This window comes from Mustela putorius, unplaced genomic scaffold (assembly GCF_011764305.1).
Source record: "Mustela putorius furo isolate JIRA1106 unplaced genomic scaffold, ASM1176430v1.1 tig00000698_pilon_pilon_pilon, whole genome shotgun sequence".
NCBI classification, from domain to species: Eukaryota; Metazoa; Chordata; class Mammalia; order Carnivora; family Mustelidae; genus Mustela; species Mustela putorius.
The window spans coordinates 6,436,404-6,460,480 of NW_025421449.1; the positions used below are offsets into that span (position 1 = coordinate 6,436,404).

The 24,077-nt window shown below is 41.9% G+C and overlaps 2 protein-coding genes across 3 annotated transcripts in view; one reads left to right on the forward strand and one right to left on the reverse strand.

The window, feature by feature from the left end:
* The window catches only part of LRMDA (leucine rich melanocyte differentiation associated), a 1,048,937-nt gene that overhangs the window by 134,183 nt on the left and 890,677 nt on the right, over positions 1-24,077 (forward strand). The window lies entirely within an intron of this gene.
* On the reverse strand, positions 20,826-21,301 carry LOC106007114 (60S ribosomal protein L23a). The gene has a single exon (XM_045083586.1). It carries the CDS (start codon positions 21,294-21,296, stop codon positions 20,826-20,828), a length of 471 nt encoding a protein of 156 aa, XP_044939521.1. The 5' UTR covers positions 21,297-21,301.

Here is a 24,077-nt window from a genome sequence, read left to right on the forward strand (position 1 = left end):
GTGTTGAGAGCTCACTGGGTGGTCTTTGCCTTCCTTGGCAAGCCCAGCTTTACTCAGTTATTGTCTCCTTGGTGTAGGGTAATTGCTGTCCTATTGTAGTTTCTCCAAAGGCATTTAGCACAATGCTTTGCTCATAAGCATTTGTTAATAAATATTGGTGAATGAATTTTGGATCATGGATTTTGCCTCCAGACCCAGAACATAACTTTCTTGAGGGCACATGACACATGTTATGTTTCTTTTTAGTATATTGTCCCCAGCATCTTGCTTGGGGTTGGATTTTTCAAGAGGTACTTAAATAGAGGGTGAGTTCATGAAATGAAATGTTAGGAAAAACCCATTAAACAGCTCGTAGTTCTTCCCCACATTTCCTCTTTGCTGTTACATAAAAACAAGGGAACAGTGTGGTGAGGCAGGGGGGGACCCTGGAATCAGAAGCCTTGGTGTCTAGGATGCTTTTTCCACAAACTAGTTTGCATCAGGCAGTTAGAATGTTCAGACAGGATCTGATGATGAGGGAGAAGTGGAATGGAAAGTGTCATGGCCCCTAAAATTTAGGGTAGAGCCTCTGAATACCACAGCTGGGGACTTCTCCCAGCCTTTTGGTGTTGGTTATGGTAATGAAAAGCTTTAAGATGACACAATTAAGACACTTAATCATTTGCAAATTTAAGTTCCTTTCAGTTGGCCTGGAAGCAGCAGAAATTGCATAGTTTGCTTCCTGGGAGATTGTAGCCTACAACCAATAACTCACTTGTGTCTATACAGCTGTTGTTTGCTATTCACTGGCAGGTGTGACTAATTCCACCACTGACACCACCTCTTGGATGAATGTGAGCTTCTAAAGCAAGTCGTTCATGAGTGTCTGTGAGAGAGAGCATTGTTGGAAGAGTTTGGACTCCTCTTTGTTGTCACTGGTGGGGCTGAACCCACTTCTGAGAGACTCGGATTAATGTTGGCGCTCTCTCCCGAGGGCATGTCTGCTCCTGGTGGAGCCTCTCCTGGCATACGCCCACAAGTCTTGATTAGTCTTTTTCTACTCTCTTTCCCTGTATTGTCACTGCTTTCTGGAATGGGTAGGCATGTTTCTGAGGGCTCTGAAAGGACATTTATTTGGAGAGGGACATAGTGATGGTGTGAGAGCAAACCTGCAAACACAAGGCTGGGTTTGCCTATGCCCCTGTGTCAGAAGAAAGTGTTCTCTATGTGAAGGGAAGTGTCTAAGAAAGCCTGTAAAGACGATCTGCTAGCTGTTGTGCAATCTTCAAAGAGTTAAAAGTTGAAGTGGCTTTTTACCATTTAATTGGGTTTAGCTTTGTTCTTAAAAAAAAAAAAAAAAAGGTGCTTAAAAGAAAATCATGTTTCATTAATGTGCCAGCTTGGATTATTTTCACATGTCAGTTTAGCAATCAACAGTAATAAAAACCCGGATATAAAATTTTCATACATTTATAGTAGTATGAAGACATTAAGTGAAAACCCTTTAAAACACTTTCCATTTTCATTTCACTTAGCAGGTGCTACCTATCGAGCTCTTATTTACCCAGCTAAAACGAACTGGAAAGTGATCCAAGTTGGTGAAGTGTCTGCAGACAAATCACACAACTGTTTTCTCTGTACTGCACCCAAGCTGAAGGGATTAGTTTTCACACAAATCAGATCAAGGTGATGCAAAAGTTACTCAGGATTACTTGGAGGCTGTTGAGGTTAGCTGTGGTCAGCTGGCCAATGGAAAAACTAATTTTTATGCCTTTGCTGCCTGAATAGCTCATGCGTATGGAGGTAGTTTGATTTAAGGCATGGCCAGTGCTATTCTCCAGGCTAGTGGAGTGAAGCTGCATGGGTAATTCAGAGTGAGCAGATAATCCACCAGAAAGTTCTGTTTTTAGCTTGAGAGGAACATAGCACCTTCACAATACATTTGGATGGTTCTTTGCAGTCAAAGTGCTGTTGTGTACCACTGACTTAATAGCTGGAAACATCAATGAGAAAATGCAGGTATTACCCCCAGTTTTTTCTCTCTTTTTTTTTTTAAAGATTTTATTATTTATTTGACAGAGAGAGATCACAAGTAGGCAGAGAGGCAGGCAGAGAGAGAGAGAGAGAGAGAGGAGGAAGTAGGCTCCCTGCTGAGCAGAGAGCCGGATGCGGGACTCGATCCCAGAACCCTGAGATCATGACCTGAGCCAAAGGCAGCGACTTAACCCACTGAGCCACCCAGGCACCCCCCAGTTTTTTCTCTTAATTAGAGACATGATCTTAGGTAAGTCTTTGAGTCTCTTTGTATTTCTTCATCTCTTAAATGGGAATAATCAAACTGGTCCTTCCTAGAAGGTAAGGGATTTGAACTGATAATTATGTCAGTATCTTGAAAAGTTAAAAATATTAGGTTGATCTAGTTACTTAAAGACCTTTATTATTATTATTATTTTATTCCTTTTTAAGATTTTATTTATTTGACAGAGAGAGATCACAAGTAGGCAGAGAGACAGGTGGGGGTGGGGGAAGCAGGCTCCCTGCTGAGCAGAGAGTCTGACAGGGGGCTCGATCCCACGACCCTGAGATCACAACCTGAGCTGAAGGCAGAGGCTTTAACCCACTGAGCCACCCAGGCGCCCCTGTTTTATTACTATTAAAGCTTACTTTCTGTAAGGAGTTTCGTGAGACGTAGGAATGCAGTGGTAGACTGGAAAGAGGGCAGAGGCTCACTTACTGACCTCACGTTATGGTACTACTCTATTTTTCTTGCAGTGCTTTAAAAATGGATAGAATTTTGTAAACTTATACTAACTGGGTAAAACATAATAGGATTGAGCAAGGCGCAGAAGAAATGAACATGTAATTATTTCTTACATGTAAATAACGATAATCATAACCTTAGTGGCTCTCTCTGAACTGATTATGTTAACTGTATCTAACGGACTTTTAATCCTAGGATCCCTCGGTGAACTTCAGAGGTCTTAGGGAGAGTCTGAAATTAGACGTCAACTTTGGGTCTGTGACTTGCCACAAAGGTGGTAAAGAGCTGCTGAATTAATATATCCCTTCTTGCTCTCAGGACAGTGTGCTAATAAATATATTTAAAAGGTTTCTCTTGGATTAAATCTTACATCAAATTGCCAGCCTCGATGCCACCACATTGCACAAAGTCTCATCTGTAAGATGTGGGAGTCCTAGAAATACCCCAAGAAGTCCCTTTTGGCTCTAAAATTCCATTATCATAACTTCAATTTCTCAGAGAAATGAAAGCATTTAATCCACTTTAGCCAGTCATTTGCACAATCTCTTTCCAACCTGATAATGTTGAAATAATTTGGAAATGGTCTTTAGTGAAAGGCACATTTCTTTGACATTTCAGCTAATCTGGAACTGGCTCTATAGCCTGAAGAGAGAATTTTTATAGGGGCATCTGGGAACCTTTAAATATCTTCATAGATTGACTGTGGTTTGGCTGAAAGCATGGGAGGTGTTCAGCTCCATCTTCAAGGGCTGATTTGGGTGGCCTTGCTGTCCCTATAGTTTGGTTATTGAATTAGCACAATAAAGAAACAGATTGGCTAACATGTGTGGGGCTCCTGAGCACATGCTTTGGTTAAAGCAGTTGGACTTGTAGAGAAAATTAGATTAACATAGGGTTTCTTTTCAAGTTCCAGGGTTATTTTCTGCCATGTTTTATGACAGTGTAATCACAGTGTCACATAGTCATTACTCTGTGAAATTTTTTAAAATAATTTATTCATTAGAGAGCAAGAGCATGAGTGTGGGGGAGGGCCAGAGGGAGAGAGGTGAGCAGACTCCCTGCTGAGCAGGGAGCCTGACCATCCCAGGACCCTGATGAGATCATGACCTCAGCCAAAGGCAGATGCTTAACAGACTGAGCCACCCAGGCTCCCCACCGTGTGGTGAGTTTTGAGGCAGATGGGAGGTAGGGCAAATGCTGTGTGTGCTTTTTTCAGTAGACACTGCTTTCTTCCTTGATGGAAAAAGTGGAATTTTGTGTGGCTGTCTCTCCTTCCTCATGTTACTCAAACCCATCACTAGGAGTTAAGTCTGTATTATTTTCAGACCAACATTGGGATCCCATTTCCCTTGCTTGTGATTGGTGTAGATAAGGGCATGTGACACTGGTCACTGCTAATTGGTCAATTAGCAAGGGGAAAATCTGCCAAGGAGCTTCGGGGAAAGGCTTCTTTTGTTATTATGAAGAGCTACAAGTGAGAGATGGTTCTCTTCCCTCCACTAGATTCTGTTGAGTTCATACAAGAACTTTTGTAACTCCAGTCATCTCAAACTGTGGAGTCTGATAGTCTGAGGAAAATAATGGCATTCTGAGGAGGTATCAGAGGGGAAATAAAGAATCTAGAAACTTGACTTCAATTTTCCATTGTGAATTTCTTTTTCACTCTTAAGCTTTTGTTTAAATTCTAGTTAATTAACATATAGTGTAATTTTAGTTTTAGGTGTACAATCTAGTAATTTACTTCCTCCAACTCCTGGTCCTCATCACAAGTGCCCTACTTAGTCCCCGTGATCTCTTTCCCCATCCTCCCACCCACCTCCCCTTGGTAACCATCAGTTCTCTATCGTTGAGTCTGTTTCTTGGTTTCTCTCTCTCTGGCTATTTTTTTGCCCTCTGCTTATTTGTTTCATGTCTTAACTTCCACATAGGAGTGAAATCATATGGTATTTTCCAACTTACTTCACTTGGCATAATAATCTCTAGCCCTATCCATGGTGTTGCCAATGGCAAGATTTCAGTCTTTTTTATGGCTGAGTAATATTCCATTGTGTGTGGATGCATACCACATACCACATCTTCTTTATCCATTCATCAGTCGATGGACACTTGGGCTGCTTCTATAACTTGACTATTATAGATAATGCTCTACAAATATTGAGGGGCATGTATCCCTTTGATTATTTTCCTATTCTTTTCTCCAGCATAATTTCTGAGTCTCTTAAACCTGTCTGATCCAAGTGGTTCTTGTTGCCTTTATCTTCCTATCCGGAACCCCTTATTTTTAAGCCCTGAAAATTCACCACTATTATTATTTTTTAGTATTCAGTACACATTTGGATTTAGCACACAGGGTAAAACTTCTGTCTTTACTCCTTGCTGCCTTCTCCTGCTTTATTTTCATTGAGTGCACTTATCACCACTTGCCAGATTACATGTAACAAATCAGAGGATTTCTTGTATTGTTATAGAATCCCTAGCATAGAGAACTGTGTCTGGCACTTATGAGAGACTGTTCAGTGGATATTTGAGACTGTTTTACCAATTTAGTTGATTTATTGCTGCTTCTATTTATTCTTCCAGTTTCAATTAGTGTAATACTAAGCAGGATACTCTTTTAGTAGATATTTCAGTAATTCAGATGTAGGAATTTTCTCACTTTGTCTGAAAATGTATTTACTTTGGCTTTATTTCTGAAGGGTAAGTATACATTATCTGGGTATAGAGTTCTAGCTGAGAGTTATTTTTCTTCAAACAATTTGAAGATATTCTGTTGTGGGCTGAATTGTGTCTGACCCCCCCCCCCCCCCCGAACTCCCACCCAATTCATATGTTGAAGCCCTAACTATCAGTGTGACTATATTTGGAAATAGGGCATTTAGGGAGAAAATTGAGGTTATATGATGTCATAAGGGTGGAACCTCAGTCAGATAGAATGGATGTACTAATAAGAGGAAGAGATAGCCAAGATCTATCTCTCTTTCTTCTGTACTCATTTGTGCGTAAGTACATGTGAGCACCCAGTGAAAAGGCAGCTGTCTACAAGGCAGGAGGAGAATTCTCACTAGAAACCAACTTTGCCAATACCTTGACCATGGTCTTGGAGCCTCCAGAACTGTGGAAAACGAAATGTTGTAAAAGCCACCTCAGTTTGTTGTATTTTGTTATAGCAGCCTGAGCAGGCTAATGGATTTCATTGTCTTCTGGAATTTACTGTTAACAGTGATCAGTCTGCTCTAAATTTTTAATTCCTTTCAGAATAACCTTTTCTCTTGCTTTAAAGACTTTTTTCCTTACTTTTAGGTTTTTCATTACAGTACTATGTATCAATGTGTAGATTTATTTCATTTAAAATCCTCAGGACTCTGTGACCTTACATCTAAGAATTTATGTATTTAAAATTTTTTCACTTTTGGAAAATTCTTAACAATTCTTCTTGATTACTACCTTTCCCTCCATTCTTAGTTTTCTGCTTTTGGAACTATGACTAAATTCTACCATGGAACTTATTCTCTCTTCTTTGCCACATATCTTGGTTCATATATGCCCTGCCTTTTATCTCTTTCTGCTGAGTTCTGGGTAATTTTTTTTTTTTTCAGATTTACCCTATGGTTCATAAACTTTTTTCTTAGTATAGAATATTTTGTTGAACCTATTCATCAGATTTTAAATTTTGACTTTTTAAGATATTCTGTTCTATGTAATTTCCCCCTCACCTTCCCTCTTGTCCATAACAGTCCTCACCTTCCCTCTTGTCCATAACAGTTTCTATACATTTCAAATTCCTGTTTTATGGTTTGTCAGGTTTTTCTGTAACTGTTCTCTTGTTTGTGATTGGCTGATTCTCCCTCATAGTTACTTGTTTCCTTGTGTTATAATTTTTATTTTATACTCTGAGTTTCTTTTTGTCAAGGTGTTATATTTCAGGTTGTGGAAGGGTTACTACTTCTGAAAAAAGTTTCATAATATAAAAGAGCAGTTTTATTATTTGACCGCTTGGATTTGAAATACTGTGACTCTTTGTCCATGGTACGACAGCCTTAGAGTTTTAGTTTCTTGCAGGAGGCCCTTTTTTCTGCTCAAACCCCTGAGAAATACCATGCTTTCTTACTGCTTTTCTGAGCTTGTAGTTTCTCTTGTCCGCCTTTTATATGTTGGCCAGCACAGATGTTCAGCTTTATGTAGAACTATTAGTTCCAGTTCCCTATCTTATATGAAGCCAAAGCAACAGGTCCTATCCCTTTGAGGACATTAATCACTAGGATCCTATGGTTTATATCAAAGTCTGATACTGGCATGGTCTCCTGTGGTATAGGCTTGGATTTTAGCCTTGGTTTCTCTTGCTTGACCATTTCTCTCTTGTCCCCTCCCCCATCTCAAGCTCTCTATCCATCAAGATTTTAGGGGAGGCTTATATTTTTTCCAGACTTCTTTAAGTGTTGTGATGTGGGTTTATCAGCTTAGTCACCTATGTTGCCAAAAGTGACCTAAAGTCTGAAATCTCTCACTAAAGTCACCAATGACTTGGTAATTGCCAAATCCAGTGGAACTGTTCCTGTTCTAACCCTCCTGGACTTCTGACTACTACATTTGGGACTATTGATCAGTGACTCCGGTTTTAGAACTTCCCACTGCCTTGGCATTGATGATATCATAATTCCTGATTACTGAACGCCTCTCTGCCCATCTCCTCCTACCCTCTTTCTAGACCCTTCTGCCTCCATTCCTTTCTTAATGTTGGTAGGACCAAGAGTCTTTAGGTCTCTAATTGCTCACCACATGCCCTCTGTGATTTCATAGGTCCCAGGCTTTCAGTTTCTAGTGTGTGCTGCTGAATCCATCTCTACCTTTGACCAGAGCTGCTTCCTGTCCAACTCAGGTGTTAGCTCCTGCTGAGCATACTCCCTAAAGTCCCCATATTTAATGCCCCTGGTGCTGACTTCCTCACCTTCCCTCTTGTCCACCCCAACCTTCTCCCCTTCTTGTGTATTTTTCCTTTGCTGTCAAACACCTGCCAGTTTTTATCAACTTCCCTTTCACCTTCCCCACTCGAACACCACACCAAATCAGTCAACAAGTGCTTCTGATTTTTGCCACCTAAACATTTCTTGAATTTCTCTCCTTTCTAACCTCACTCCAAGTATTTAGCCTCAAAGCAGATCTGTGTTGAAATCTACTTGCCTCTTTCTCTCCAGTTCCATGTTCCATGCAGTGCCTTGATGACAAACTTAACCTTGCCATTCCCATGCTCACTACCCTTACTGACTGCCCTTCCTCTCTGGCATGAAATCTTTTTTGTTTCACAGGGTTTGCAAAGACCTTTGTGCTCTGCTCTTTGCCTGCTGACCTCTGTCCTCACTCAGATTTTACTCCCTCTAGTTCCCACATGCCAGCAAGCACATCCCACATCAGCCCCTCCCCACCTTTTTCTTGTGTCCTTGACAGTCTTTTGGTGAACATACATACCCATTTCTGTTGAACATGTACCTAGGGTTAGACTTGCTGGGTCATAGTGTGTACATGTTATTCTATGTGTCTTTACTCCCGAGATCCCCCTCTGCTAGGAGCTGCCTTTATCTTACTTGATGGGCCAAATTCCACTCATCCTTTAAGACATATTTTATGTGAAATCTCCTGTAGGAATTATTTCCTTTTCTCCCACTCCAAAAGCTGGCTTACATTTTCCTCTCCCATTTTCCCACAGTTCTTGTGTGTGTGTGTTTATTGTAATCCTAGTTTTCTGTCTGTTTTCCATGTAATACTGGGAAGAAATTAAACTTTACATAGTATCTTGAGCACAGAGCCTGGCACATGGTGGGTGCTCAGTAAATGTTTGGGTGGAAGTATGGATGGATGGATGTTTGTGTGGATGGATGGATGAGAGAAGTAGTAAATGCAGCAATTTTTTTCAGAGAATAGGAGTTCTGTGGTTGCTAGAGAGCTCTGGGATGGTCTCTTGGAGACGGCAGCCTGTGATATGGGGGGTAGGGGAGGTTCAAGGATTTGGCGTGAGTTTGCAGAAAGGTGAGTGGGACAAGAGAAAAATTAAACTGGCAGTATTTTGTGTCTCCTTTTGGGTGCTTTGCAAGTCTCTGACTGATTGCAGCAGCAGGCGACTAATGGCCAACAGCGTTCTGACAGCGCCTGCTGACAGGCGATAATGAGATTAGTGCCTTTTGATTCCATTATTAACAAGTAGCCAAAGAATCATTTGGACATGTCAGGAGCTAATGATAGGAATTAAGGGTCCCTCTAACTTTGGGGGCAGCAGTTCAGGTACTTGATGCTTTGAAGAGTTATTACAGGCATTTTTTTTTCTAAACATTAAAAAAATTATTTTTTGATGTATAACATACATACAAAGAAATGCACAAATCTTAAGTGCCCAGTTTGGTTAATTACTACTGTGAACTGGTTAATTACAGTGTGGACATGCCAGTGGGACTGGCATTCGGATCAGGCTGTAGAATATTGTGGGCAGCCAGAGCCAGACGCTCCCCAAGTGTCCATCCCAAGTGCTATTTATACCACTTCTTCCACCAAGGGTAACTGACTGTTGTCCTGTGCTCTAACAGCAGAGGACTGTTCTTAATTATTTTTATTATTATTATTATGTTATGTTAGTCACCGTACAAACCTTTACTTAAATGGAATCCTATAAGATTCCATCTCTTCTGGTTTTTGGCTTCAGTGACTCCACACTGTGTCTGTGAAATCCATCCATGTTGGTGTAGGAACAGCTCATGCATTCTCCTAGCTGTATAGTATTCTGTTGTAGGGATATGCCAGAGTTTGAAAAGCTCTTCTGTTGTGTGGACGTTTGGGTTGTTGGTCAGTAGTTTCTGGCTATTATGTATGACTGCTTTGACTGTTCTTATCTGTCTTTTGGTGAACATCCATCCTCCTTTCTTTTGGATACATACTTAGGGGCAGAATTACTGGGTCATGGAGTGATGGTGTTCATTGTGGGTATGCATTGCCAAGAATTCTCCTGACTGCTTGTACCAAATTATACTTCCATCAGCAGAGTTGTGTGCACACTTGTCAATATTTATTTTTCACCTATAGTAAAATCTCATTCATTGGGATGCCATTGATAGAGAACTTGGGGTGGTCTGCACACAAGCTTAAACTAAAATTTACCGTCCAAAGTAGCTTTTGATAGTGGTCTGCAAAGGATGTTAAAAATACACAGGCTTGTATTTTTTTTTTCCTACTTAAAGGAAACCCACTGAGTACTTTAGAGACCCCGTAAGACAAATAATGTTGAAATAATGCATTATTATCTTGTAATTCAAGTCTTTAAAAGCACATATTTAACAGCACTTGGCTAACCTATCTTTTACATACATACACCTTTTTATTTTATTTTATCATTTTATTTTTTAAAAGATTTTATTTATTCATTTGACAGAGACAGACATAGTAAGAGAGGGAATGTAAGCAGAGCGAGTGGGAGAGGGAGAAGCAGGCTTCCTGCTGAGCAGGGAGCCCAATGTGGGGCTCGATCCCAGGACCCTGGGATCATGCCCTGAGCTGAGGGCAGAAGCTTAATGACTGAGCCACCAGGTACCCCGCATACACCTTTTTAAATACAGTTTTGATAATTACATGTGTGTTATAAAATGAATAGATCCAGTGGCATTTCTGTAGTCAGTAATGGTATGTTACGGTCCTCCGTCTGTAGTTCTGTGAGGGTCACGATGGCTAAGTCAGTTGGTCGGATCTTAGGATAACCTGAAGCAGGGAGGAATCTGGAATCAGTAATTTTGAATGACAATGACAGAATTGGGGTCCACTGATCTGGCAGGCTGGACAGATGGATGGCCCCAATCTAATGTGATAGGTTGCTGCCCCCAATGGATGGCTACTCTTCAGCTGAGTATTGCTCTATCCCTGGTTCAGCCAATTTCAACTTCTGCATAGGTAACAGGCACATGTATTTGAAAATTAAGAAAGCTAAAGAAAGGAAAGATTATGAAAAATTTTTTTCCCATTCTGTTCTTTATCTTCCCTAGTTCCTACTGCAACCTGCAAAGCTAACTATTTTTGGTTTCTTCTATATCTTTTTCAGAGTTTCTGAAGTTTTGTATGTATAAATAAAACTAAATACATGATTCCTCTCCCATTTATAAGGCATATACCATTCTATTCATATTATTTTGCTTCTTGTTTTTCTCATTTGACAAAAAACACTTTTCCATTTTCAGTCCGTAGAGAGCATTCTCAATTTTTTTATAGGTGTGTAGTGTTCCATTGTATGAATTCATCATAATTAGCTTCTCCAGCCCCATTGATGGATATTGTTCTCATTCTCTTCCTTGTATTATTACAGAGCTGCAATCAATGACCTTAAGCTGTCACTTTTGAATGTTTGCAAGTATATCTAGAGGATAAATTCCCAGAAATAGATTTGCTGGATCAAAGGGCATATACATTTGTAATTTTGATAGACATTGCCCAATTACACTCCTCAGGATTTAAGTTAATTTATATCCTACCAACAATGTTAGGTGCATGCCTGTTCTCCACAGACTCACCAACAGAGTGTATTATTAAATTTTTGGCTTCTTGCCAACTTGGTAGGTTAAAAAATGATTTCTCGGTGTTTTAATTGGCAGTTCTCTTATTATGAATGAAGTTAAGCGTCTTATTATACATTTAAGAGTCCTTGGTATTTCCTTTGCTGTGAACTGTGTGTGTGTGTATCCTTTGTCCACTTTTCTACTGGGGTTTTGTCTTTTTACTGATTGTTTTTGGAGTGCTTTGTATACATGGGTTTTCATATGTGTATATAATTGTGCGTATGGATTTGTGTATCCTGTGCATATGTAATTAGTCCTTTTTCTGGGGTAGAGTTGCGGGGTTTTTCTGCATGCTTCTGGTTGCCTTCTTATTTGTTCTTGGTGGCTTTTCATCTGCTTCATTTTCTGTTTTCTCATGCATAATTTTTGCTTCACATGCAGTTGATTTTTTAAAGATTTTTTTTAGATTTTTAAAATGAACATATAATTATTATTTGCCCCAGGGGTACATGTCTGTGAATCATCAGTCTTATACGGTTCACAGCACTCAGCATAGCACATATCCTCCCTGATGTCCATAACCCAGCCACCCCATCCCTACCCCCTGTCCTCCAGCAACCCTCACTTTTTCTCCTGAAATGAAGAATCTCTTATGGTTTTCCTCCCTCCCTGGCCCCATCTTATTTCAGTTTTTCCCTCCCTACCCCCCATGACCCCTCACCCTGCCTCTCAAATTCCTCATATCAGAGAGATCATATGATATTGGTCTCTGATGGACTTATTTTACCCTCTAGTACCATCTGCATCTTTGTAAATGGCAAGAGGTCATTTTTGATGGCTATATAGTATTCCATCATATATATATATATATATATATATATATATATATATATATATATATATATGCGCCACATTTTCTTTATCCATTCATCTGTTGATGGACATCTAGGTTCTTTCCCATGCAGTTGATTTTTATGCAGTTGAATTTATCATTTTTTATGGCTTTGGGAATTTTTGTTACAGTAGAACAGACTTCTCCATTAGTTTTTCTTCTTTAGTACTTTTTTGGTTTCTTTTTTAACAAAATGCTTTCTTACTTGGAGTTCATTTTGGTATATGGAATCAGGCAAAGATCAGGGGAGATGAACAAAAAGAAATCATGGTGAGGGGCATGGATGAGGAGTGAAGAGGGAATTAAAATGCTGGCAGGAGCAGAGACGTGAGAATTGCTGACAAATGCTTTGGAAGTCATTAACTATTATAATATATGGCAATTAATAGTGACTTAAATATTTTTAGGGCTTCAGGTGTACCTAATCCTCAAAATGAAATAGATGGGCAATCATTTCTTTCTGTAATATTTGTTTCATGAAACATAATCTGATACAAATATGGCTCCACATGTTAAGATTTGATAAACTTGGGTGGTACACAGGTGTTGTAGATCCAGTATTTTAAATTTTTATTTCTTTGTGCCAATAACTGTGGATTCCAAATAGCATTTAAAAACAAATGAAGTAGGCCTTTGTACCCTTTGTTAAAATACTTCAAGTGTGCCCCAGTGATCATCAGGCCTTCATTATATCTGATGGCAGGTGGATACTGACACCACCAGGTTTCCTAACCCCTCTATTGAGGGAGTTAGGTCATGGGCAGTTTCCTATTTTTATTTTGTACTTAGAACAAATAAAACCCAAATTTCTGTGGTTCACCCTTAATTCAGGAGCAGTAATTTATTACTATACGTTCTTGGAGATGTGAAAATGAAGACTTCTTAAACATTCTCTACCATTTCTCAGATGATCAGGACTCCTAGTGTCTACTCAGAAACCATCTTTTGAGTCAACGGAGGTCTCAGATTTATATTCAGAGGATATTTCCTCAACTTTGGGTATTTTCTCAACTATTTATTGAGCTTCTGCTTACTGGGTGCTGGGCACTATTCTCGGTGCTGGAGATCCTACTCTGAATAAAATTAAGTCTTCCCTTCACAGAGTCTGCCTGGTCATGGAGGAAACAGGAAACAAATATTTCAAGAAATTCATAAATGATGTAATTTGAGGTAGAAACAGTGATCTGAAGAAATTGAAAGAAATGTGGGAGGAGATGGTTGGGGGTGAGGTAGGGAGCAGGGGCTAGTTTAGGTTGTCAGGAGAGGGAAGGCCTTTCTCAGAGGAGGCGAAATCCGTCATGAAGTGAATAATGAGCCGAGCAAAGGGAGAAAAAAGCTTTCCAGTTGGAGGAAACAGCATGATTTTAGGCCCTGAGGTGGCGAAGAGGAACAAACTGGGTTGGCATGGTACTTCCTGTGCAGGTTTGAAGCACAGGAAGGGAGTGGGAGAGCTGGGGACTGACTGCCCTCCCAGGAATGAGACTCAGGGTACATCGGTGACTTGCACGTGCCTCCCCTCTGCTGTCAGAGCTGAATGACTGTTCCTGGGGTTGCCTTTCCACTCCACATTTGTGGTGTTTTCCTTTGTTTTCTACTCTCTCTCTCATTTTAGAGCATTGATGGGAGTCAGACCTCCTTTGCTGTCCACAGTTATAATAAAGTCTTCAAAGTCTCATTTCCTGTACTGATAGGGACGTCCAAAGTATAGGTTTGCCTCTTCCATAGCTGATATCTGGGACCACAAGGCTATCAGCAACATCAAGCCGAGGGGAGAGGGCCTGCCTACTTTGATGTTAATTCATCTTAAATGGGCATGGAAAGACAACAACACAAGAAACATACTGGGGCAGCTCTTCTGTGGGCAAGTATAATGGGTTTCCTCACAGAGCCGCGCTCCTGACAGGGCAGGCCTCCCCGGCTCTGTCTGCACATACCTGTTCCTCAGGCTCAGTAAAATGGCTGTCAATCTATTTTAAGCGGGGGAAAATTGAGGATGGTTTTTCAGTGCCATCGCTGGCTTAGTTATGTCAAGCAATTTCTTTGGAGAGTAATAATAGGTGCTGTCTTCAGAAATAGTTTAGTCACAAATGCCTAGTTCTTAAAGTTTACTTGTTTCCCTCCTGTCCCTTTCTTCAGCTTTATCTCCTGCCCCTGCAATATAGTTTCTTCTAGAGATTTCTTCCTGTGGAGACAAGCAGGCTGCATTTTATTTCTGGTTTCCTTCCAGAATCATCTTCACCCTTCCTCCTCCTCCCGGCACTCCCCCGTTCCCAAAGCTTCCATCAAGCAGTCTAGCTTAGTACTTTGAAACACGTTGTCAAAAACTCGAATGAACATCATAGAGAAAAGAGGCAATCTGGGGACAGTGATGTTAATAAGTTAATTTCTTCCCTCCCCCACCCCAATGTCAGAAAATTTATTTTTTTTTAACCAGTTTTTACCAACCAAATGTTAACACATATGCCTGATTGCTAACCTCCTCTGGGCACCAAACCTGTTTTTTTTCTTGAGTGCAATAAGTGATTATCCAACTCATGCTGCTCCGAAAAAGAGGTTTTGTTTTAATAAGCAGTTTGCAGTTTGGCACACAATGCTGAGGAAAGCAACATTATCTCCAGCAGTAAACTCTGCAGTCATTGCAAAGCTTGACAAGAAAATGATTGAGTCTGTTTGTTATACCTTTGTGGGGCTGCCACTGCTGCTGCTGATGGAAATGTTGCTGTTTATTCAGCAATGCAATAACACTTTCTGTAATTTATGGATGCACATTCCCCAGATTACTAAAGGTAATATTGTTGACTAAAGGAAAGTATACGAATGGATAGTTTCAGTTGTTGCTGTCCTTATAAAAGTGATTGACTGTTCACTTTGCACAGGAAAGAATTTGCACAGGCTTCATCCCCCTTAACAATTACAGATTTTCCTTCCTCTGACAGTTACAAATAACATGGCTTGTCCTAAGTGGTAAAAATTTACTGATTCCGTGGAAGTTCAGGCCAGAGACAGTGTTGGTCCCTCTCTCCCTTATGTCCAGGCCAGCTCTGCCATCTTGCCTCTTGGGGGCACCAGACCAGCCATGCCTGGACTCTTGGGGAGGCCTTCGGCATGGGTGATGGCACTTGGTTGAGCACCAAGTGTCTCAGACACTTGGCTTTTCTTGCTAGCAGAGCTGAAAAGGCTATGATGACTCATGATACATGCTTCTCACATGATCTCTCATGTGGCAGGAAAATGTCTTTGTGACCGGTCATTCTGTGGGCAAGATTGGGTGAAGTTGGTCCTTTTGTCCCAGCCAATGTAGACAGAGACCCATGGGCAGTAGAAAATCATCTACTTCTCTAAAGTGGTTAGAGGACTGAAAATTTAGCCTTTGGTCGCCATCAGCACACCTGTTGATGAGCTGATGTAGAATATACTTTGGGAAGCCATGAGTCAGGGGGCCCAGTGCTGGGGCATAGCGAAGCTGATCAGTCTGGGGAATTTTCTCAGTGAGGGGTGGTTGGGCTTTCTCCTAGGTCACAAGGACAATGACTTTTTGATTTAAAGCCTGTCAGTTCCCACGGAACCCTGGCTTATACGTGATGGCATTCTGAAACCCCAGGTGTGGCTCTTACTGAAATGAAGAAATAAGGAGCTAAGGAAAATAAGAAAAAAATAAATCTTTGTAAATCTTTGAAGGCCAGCGGCTTGAAAGCACTGCTTGCTCTTTGGGAAATAAGTCGTTACAACAGATGCACAGATAAAAGTATAGAGTAAGGTGTCATGTGTTTTGCATCTAAAATTCTCTTTTTTTTTCCCAAAGTAAACTCTCACTGGGCCAGTATGCAGCTTAACTGACCAGCACTGTGCTTCCTTCTGCTTTTGTCAGCCCCGCAGTTCTCTGTTTAATGATTGGGTTATTTAATTGGTCATAGTAGGGGGGAATCCTGGCATATGTGAGAGTGTTTGTTAAATCTTGGTGATTGATGTCAGGAAGACAATAGCTAACAAAAATAGCATTTATCATTTTGTTAGGCCAAGCACATAATGTTGACAGGGGAAGGGTTAAAATAGGAACGTTCTCACTTATTTACTCTGGCTTGAAGGTGATGTTTTTCCTATCCCTGCCTTACCTACTCCCCTGTTCACTTTATGATTGATGAAAGATGAAAAAGTCTGGTCTAGTTAATGTAAATTACCATTCTTTTATTAATTTTATAGATATTTTCCCTATCTCATTCTATAAAGATTTGATGTGCAGTTTTGGTTTGTCAGTTTTTTCATTACATGAAAACATTTGATTCAGGCTTCTTAGCATGAAATACAAATTGTTGGGCATTTAAACATGCCTGTGAAACCCAAACCCAATTTTATGTGCTAATGGCCGCTAATGGCTCATAATCAAAATACTTGATCTCGATCCTATGAATAATTATAAAATTATGGATTTGCTGATTGTTGTTCTCTGTTGGCATCTGAAGTGCCGTCAGCTCTTGCCAGTCTTGATGTTAATCAAATTGAGAAGGAGGATAAGAATGTTACAAAGGGGACCTAACATCCCCTTTGTAATTGGGATAATCCTAATCTCAGTTATATTTTAGGGTTCAGTTGATGTTGACAGTGGGCTTTGCTGCAAATGATAATCCTATTCTTTTTATCTCAGTCTCAAGATTAGCCCCCTAATACTGATATCAGCTATATTTGGGGCGCTAAAAATTGTTTTCCTGGTATATATTAGTGTATCTTCACATTTTTATGTGTTTGTGTCTATGTTGTCTCCTCTTGAAATCCATATAGTCATTGTATTTCTGGGTGGTAAAGTGGTGTAAATGATGGGTTTTATTTAGTTTTTTAAAAAAGTGTTGTTTATTTGACAGAGAGAGATCACAAGTAGGCAGAGAGGAAGGCACGAGAGATGGGGGAAGCAGGTTCCCTGCTGAGCTGATGCGGAGCTTGATCCCAGGATCCTGAGATCATGACCTGAGCCGAGCGCAGAGGCTTAACCCACTGAGCCATCCAGGTGCCCCAAATGATGTGTTTTAAATTAATTTGTTTCCAACACATACTGGCTGGTCTGATTAGTTGTGAGTATATGAAGAAGTGACTTGAAAAGAGTAGAGAAAGACTGTTTAAAAAGGGGTAGGAAAGAAATTCAGTCTAGCTACATGATTTCTTATCTGCACATTTTAACTAAATGACTTAAAGCATTTTTGGGAACTGTATCCCCCCCCCCCCCCGCCTCCATTGCAAACTTACCCTCCACTGGAAGAAAAGTTCTTGAAGGGAGTACGGATAATACTATAATATAATATGTTAATTTGCTCTTTTCCTAACCATAGCACTTACCCTTCATGTTTTCTACATATGTTTGTATATCTGTATCTATACGAATGAATAAATGAACAGGTATTTTTTCCTATGAACAGAACTTTTTAGACGCATTTAATCCTCATCCTCTGAGGCAGACAAGTGTCTGTGATGGAACTGAATCATCGAGTGTGAATACAGCTTGCCCAAGGTTCAATGACTCGTAAGCGGAGAAGCCGGTTTTTGAAAGCGGAACGTCCATCCCCGGCACCTGAGTTCTTCACTGTTGCCTAGACCCACCCTGCGGAGAGGTGACGCTCACTGTGACAGGACGCTTTGCTGGCATTGCTGTTGCTTCAGAGTTCTGCTTGCTGGATGGGTGGTCAGTTTGTGTCTTGGTCCCGTGTCTCTTTCCTAGGACTTATCTCAGCGTCCTGTTCAGCACGCCCCTGCAGCAAAGCCTCCAAGGCAGGAGAAGTTCATTTTCCCATCTGTGAGGCCAGAGAGATTCTGCAGGAGCGAATGAGGTACATGAGAAATTACGCCAGCCACTTTCCAGTTAGACCTTTCTCTGTACTAAGTGGAGCTGGAAAGGCTTGAGTGGTGGAGATGAACAGAAATTTTAATAAAGGGCTCTTTCCGGTATAAGTGCTCAAGTCCTTAGTGTTTTCCTCTCTCTCAAGTCCCTGATGTTGCTAACACTTTTTTTTTTCTTTGTGGGACACACAACTGTAAAACCGTGCCTGAAAACCAAGTTCAAGTTCTCAACTTGTGATTATTTTATAATAAAGATACAGTCATGAAGAACGTGCTCTGTGTTGATGTGAATAAGATGAGAATTTCAAGAAAAGGTTACCTTGACACAGTTTGATCGTTTGAGTAAGAAGTGGTCAAGAGAGGTGGGGCTAACAGACACATGAAGGACTTTTGTCTTGGAGAGATACTGAGGCTGGTGGACCTACCCCTAGCCTCTGCCTCCCAGCACCGCCTAGCTCTAGTCCAACGGCCCAGCTCTGGCAGTGGGCAGGCGCCAGGTGAGTGGGGAGGGTCCTAGCAGGCACAGCCCCTGCAATCTGGAATATTGTTTAAATACCGTAAAAAGCCTCCCTCATTTACTCCCGTGCAGCCGAGAGAAAAACCGGCACGGTAATCCTGGCATAGCAGGTGGTGTTACATTCATATCAGTATAAAATGAAATAGTGTGGATGTGTCCCCCCCCCTTTCCCGTTCGCTCTTTTTAATCTTTAAATAAGACGATTGGTAGCCTGTTGGCAAGAAAATGGGCCCTGAATTTTTATTCAAAGTTATACAAGGATGATAGTTGGAATTTTTGGCAGGAGGCACGCCATTGCTTTTCAGAAAGTGCTGTCAAGGGAAGCTTTTTCTGAATTACCTGCTGGGCCTGGGCGCTTTTATGTTGTTGTTGTGACAGGTAGATTTATAAGGCTTGAAATTTGTACAAATCAGTTGTCATTCAGTGCGAGCTGTCAATGTGTCAAGCTGTCAGCCTGCTGCGAGGGGACGCCTGAGGGGGAGTACAAGGGGGCAACCGTGGAGAAAGGAAATGAGTTCAAACAGACCTGAAATGGAGCTCAGTTCTCGGGGTTTGCTGCCCCCGTAGAGCCGGCATTGATTTTTCTTGATGTTGAGCAACAGCAAACCTTAAATGACACGTTGTTAGCAATCTAAAGTTGCTGTTTATTGTCTCTTAAATGGCAGCAAATCATGCAGAAGAGAATACCGTGTGTATTTTCGAATTGTGCATGTTTTGCAGCATCCTGTTCATGTCACTTTTCTGGCCTGGCTGGTTTCAACCAAGGGACCCGCTGCTTCACTGATGAGTCCAACTTTCTGTAGCATTTTGCAGACGCAGCGTGAAAGGAAGTGGTGAGCTCGTCTCTCCGTGGGCTGCGAATCACTAATAAACACGGTATTAAAGGAGCAGTGAGTCGACGCCGCTGTTTAGCCTAAAAAAGAGAGCTGCGTCCCTAGCATGGCTTCAGCTTCCTTTTAAGATGGATCTGGCTTCAGCTCCCTTTAAGACAGAAGGCCTCAGCCGAGAGGGCTCCCTGGACGTGGTTGGACCGAACTCAGAAGATCCTTTATTCGAGACTGATGATTTAAAGAAAAAAAAAAAAAGTTTTCACTGATAAAGAGCAGCTGCAAAACGCCATGACTACCTAAAACAATATGGTGAATTTTTCTGTCTTGTTTAAAATCATCTTCATTCCATGCCCCTTAGTCAATCCTTGGTGTGGCTCAGATTGTCCTCGGTTGTCCTATGCATGGCTCTTGGGACACTTCAAATGCAATCCTGCTTTCACGGCCCCATGCCCTCCCTGTCCTTTCCATACGTGCCCAGGACATAGAGACCTTCGAACATTTCTCTTACGTTCCCGGGGAAGAAGAAGCACATTTCTAAAAATTAGGCATGAAGGTCCCTGCTTTTTCAGTGTGTGGCCTTTAGCATGGAGGCCTGGTTTTCATCCAGATGTTTAAACTTTTGCACCTCTGGTGGAATGTCCTGGCTTTCTTCAGTTGTAGGACTTTGGCCCTATTTCACCAGTTCCCTGTCCATCAGGTGGCATAGAAGAGAGGAGGTGTAGGGGTGGGGGACCAGGGCAGAAGGCAGGAAGGGGTGAAGTGGCTGGGGACGGAAGCTGGGAAGGTGACACTTGAGAAGCAGTCAGTACCAAGAGGTAAAAAAAAAAAAATTAATCAAAGATTTCCATCGAGCCATTACCGGCTGGCATTCACGGCCTCTGAGCCTCTGAGCTAAAAAGTCTGCAGAGAGGCTCCTGGCGCTGCAGAGTTTGTCTTGTAAAAGTGCAGCTGTCCAAAACATGACAGCTACAGCATTAGCAGGGCCATTAAGAGGTGTAGAACATTTCCAGGGAAATGATTTGAAAAATGACAATGCTGGCTCCTGTGTGATATTAATTATACCCTGTACTCGTGGCAAATAAGCTAAAATAGTTGGCAAGAAAGACAAAGTGAGGTGTCCTGTTTCTGACCGTCATTCTGATCAAACTGTCCCCAAACTGGTGGGGCTCTGTGGTCGGCAGGGAACTGTAAAGATGAAAGGTGCGTGCTCCAGCCATCCATCAGGGCCATATCTGGAAGATGGTCTTCCGTCCATGGAGAGGGCAGGGTGGTTGGTGGTAGGGGCAAGCTTGGAGGCCGCACTACCCCATAGCATGTCCTGCAGGGATGGGAGTCTTGGTGCCCCTGCACGCCCACTGTGGTAGCCTCTGGTCCCGGGGAGCTCTTGAACCCTTGGAGTGTGGCTCGCATGACCGAGGAACTGTGTTGTCTTACAGAAATTTTTTTTTTTTTTTTTTTATCATGAAAAAACTGTATTTAGATTTAGCCAGCTGGACTCAGTTTAGATGATCCCAATTTTGTTGGCAACATCCAAAGCATCATAGTCAGGGGCCAGCCGAACGTATGCCTTCTTCTCTCCATCAGGCCTGATTAAGGTGTTGACCTTGGCTACATCAATGTCATAGAGCTTCTTCACAGCCTGTTTGATCTGGTGCTTGTTGGCCTTGACATCCACAATGAACACAAGCGTGTTGTTGTCTTCTATTTTCTTCATGGCTGACTCAGTAGTCAGGGGGAACTTGATGATGGCATAGTGGTCAAGCTTGTTTCTCCTGGGGGCGCTCTTTCGAGGGTATTTGGGTTGCCTTCGGAGACGCAGAGTCTTGGGTCGTCGGAACGTAGGTGATGTGCGGATCTTCTTTTTTTTGTGACTGTGGATGCCTTTCAGCACCGCTTTCTTGGCTTTCAAAGCCTTTGCTTTGGCTTCGGCTTTGGGAGGGGCAGGGGCTTTCTTCTTAGCTTTCGGCGCCATCTTCGTAAAAGGGCTGTCTTACAGAAATTTAAGAAATCTGTAAATCTTACAGAAATTTAAGTTAAAGGGTAGGTCGAAAAAACCCCACACGTTTCTGGGATATGAGGCAGAGCAGGTCCCCGAAGGGTCTGTGGGGTGGGACGTGGGAAGCAGTGAGGAATAAGAATTGGGACTTGGGCATCAAGTCCTTGCTGGTATAGAGTCACACATGGCTTTTGCTGGTCCTCCTCACTTGGTTTCATTCATACATTACGTGTGGAAATGAGCATGAGCACTGACCTGTTTTACAAATGCAAAAAGGGAGACCCAGGAGGGTCAGAGAAATCTGCTCAAGATCACAGAACACATCAGGTACTAGGTCTGCCAATCCCATGTCCCGTGGCTCTTCCTGAAGGTGCGGTCTCTCTTCCAAGGGCTTTGATAGGTGACCTTTTTCTAGGGAATCCGGGGTCTGTGCTACCCGTCCACTTGGCCTTGGGCTCTTTCCACAGCATTCTTAACGTGAATGCTCCCTCCCCCATTATGTCAAGGGTGTACCTATGTCTGAGGCAGCCTAGAGAAGCTCCTTTCTCCCTATGCCTTGGCTCAACTATCTGGAAAGCAGCCAGCCCATTGGTCTTGCCCTGACAAAGCACCCCCCTTAAACGGTGGGCCCCCGCATCTGTATTGTGCCTTCCACCAGTGGATCAGATGCGCAGGCCTCCTCTCCCCCCTGCTGATCCTGTAGCTAAATTACCCTATATAAACAAGCCTTTGTTACTCCTGACTGTGAGAGATGTGGGGCTGGCTCTTGTTGAAGAAGAAAATAGACCTGGGAAGGGAGAGGTCATGAACAGGTCAAAGTGCCAGAAGAAAAGGCTTCTGGGGCGAAAGTTTCCAGATTTGGGGGCTGCTGGGTTGGTGGTGGTGCACGGGGACCTCGCGTGGGTGTGTGTGCCTGCCGCACAGGCGGCCACCTCTTTCAGTTCTGTCCGCTTGGGACATTTATTAACTAAAACATATAAAAGCAAGCCCTGGCTGAGGTCAGCCTAGACCTTTTGAAGAACCGTTGAAATGTTGCTGGGCTGTTATCTGCTAATCCTCCAAGTGTGCCGAACACGAGAAATAACATTCAGCGTTAAACCACCAAGCACAGAGAAAATGTCTCGAAATTACAGTGTTTGGTAAATTAGAGATTGCTTCTCTTTCTCCCCTTCCAGAGCGGAGGCAAGGCCACTTTCCCTTTCCTTGTTTACCTTGAAAACGCACTTTACTGCCTGTGGTGTTTCTGTTAACCTCCCTGAACCCTTGCGATTTCATTCATGTGATTTGTTATTGAATGACCTTTTGAGGATTTTACAAAACATGACCTTTTCTTGTCAAACATTCAAGGGTTTGTAAAGTGAAGCTGTCACGGGGACTCTGCGTGTTTGCTAATTATAACTAATATGTTTCCCCACATCCTTGGAAATGCAAATCACTTATTTGTTCCATGAATGGCTGCTCTTTCTTGCCTGGTGGTTTGAGATGCCTCCGAGCTGCTCAAAGGGACATCTCCCGGCCTGGGAATTCTGACTCCTGTGCTTCAAGTTGGGGAACAGGAACGCTGATTCCCTTGTAAGTTAATTTGACCCCTTGGGAACCAGGACGGAAGATGTGAGGAGAGAATGAAAGCGTTGAGAACGATGCACTTGTTCAGTAACTTTTAGACATTCTTAAAATGTTCTGTGTGGTTCTAGTACTTCCCTCACCCAAAAGAAAGAGGTGGGGTTTGGTTTGGTTTGGTTCTGTTTTGTTTTGTGTGTGTGTGTGTGTGCGCACGCGTGCGTGCGTGCGCTTTTCTTGTGTTGGCAACAAAGACAAAAATAAAAACTTTGGTGCACAAGAACAGACAGACAGAATCAAGGAAGGAAACATTAAGGACTTGCCCTCAATTCCTTGACTTTGGTACTTAAAAATGTAGTGCTAACAACAGCTAACTTCACATTTTTAATTTAATTTTTTATAAACATATATTTTTATCCCCAGGGGTACAGGTCTACTTCACATTTATTGAATGCTTATCATACTCTGAATGCTGTGTTCAGTGATTTACCTGCCTGAGCTCATTTAATCATTTCAACAGCCCTACGAGTGAGGTGTTGCTATTATCCTCATTATCAGTTTCTAAATGATGAGATTGTGTTTCAGATTAACTTGTACAGGTCACTTGGCAAAAGTAGGATTTGATGTAGGCTCTCTCTACCTAGAATATGCTGCGGCATCTTCACTGTGGAGGTGTGAATTTTGACTTGTGTAGTGAAAGTAAGGTACTCTACTGGGAAAGATTATTTTTTTTTCCACGAGACAAATGCTCTGCATGATGTCTTTTCTAGAATGCCATCTTGTGTGATTGATCATCACCCTATGGAACTATCGTCAGTTTCCTTAAATCCTGGTTTAAGGAATGCAGTGCTACGTCAAATCACATGCCATGTGTTTGCTGCTCATGGAAGAAGAGTTGATTAGGGCTCCCGAGACACTTCTGAAACCGCATCCAGTGAGTTTCTTATTAGAAGGGGGGGAAAAAAAGAATCCCCAAACATTCCAAATGATGCACAGTTACTGTCACTAATTATTTGTGGTTACTGGAAGAGGGATTTTGATCCTGAGTGACTAAGAAATGGCTGCTTGTCTCTAAGTTGAATTTGTTAGAAGGGATGAAAATCTGGGATAGCATATGGACTGAATAAACTTGAAATTTTCTGAGCTTGGAGAAATTCCATTTGAATTGTGTGTAAATTGCTTGAAGATACTGTTTTG

Coding starts and splice junctions, on each gene's coding strand:
- LOC106007114 (XM_045083586.1), bottom strand. CDS start 21,296: ATGGCGCCGAAAGCTAAGAAGAAAGCCCCTGCCCCTCCCAAAGCCGAA.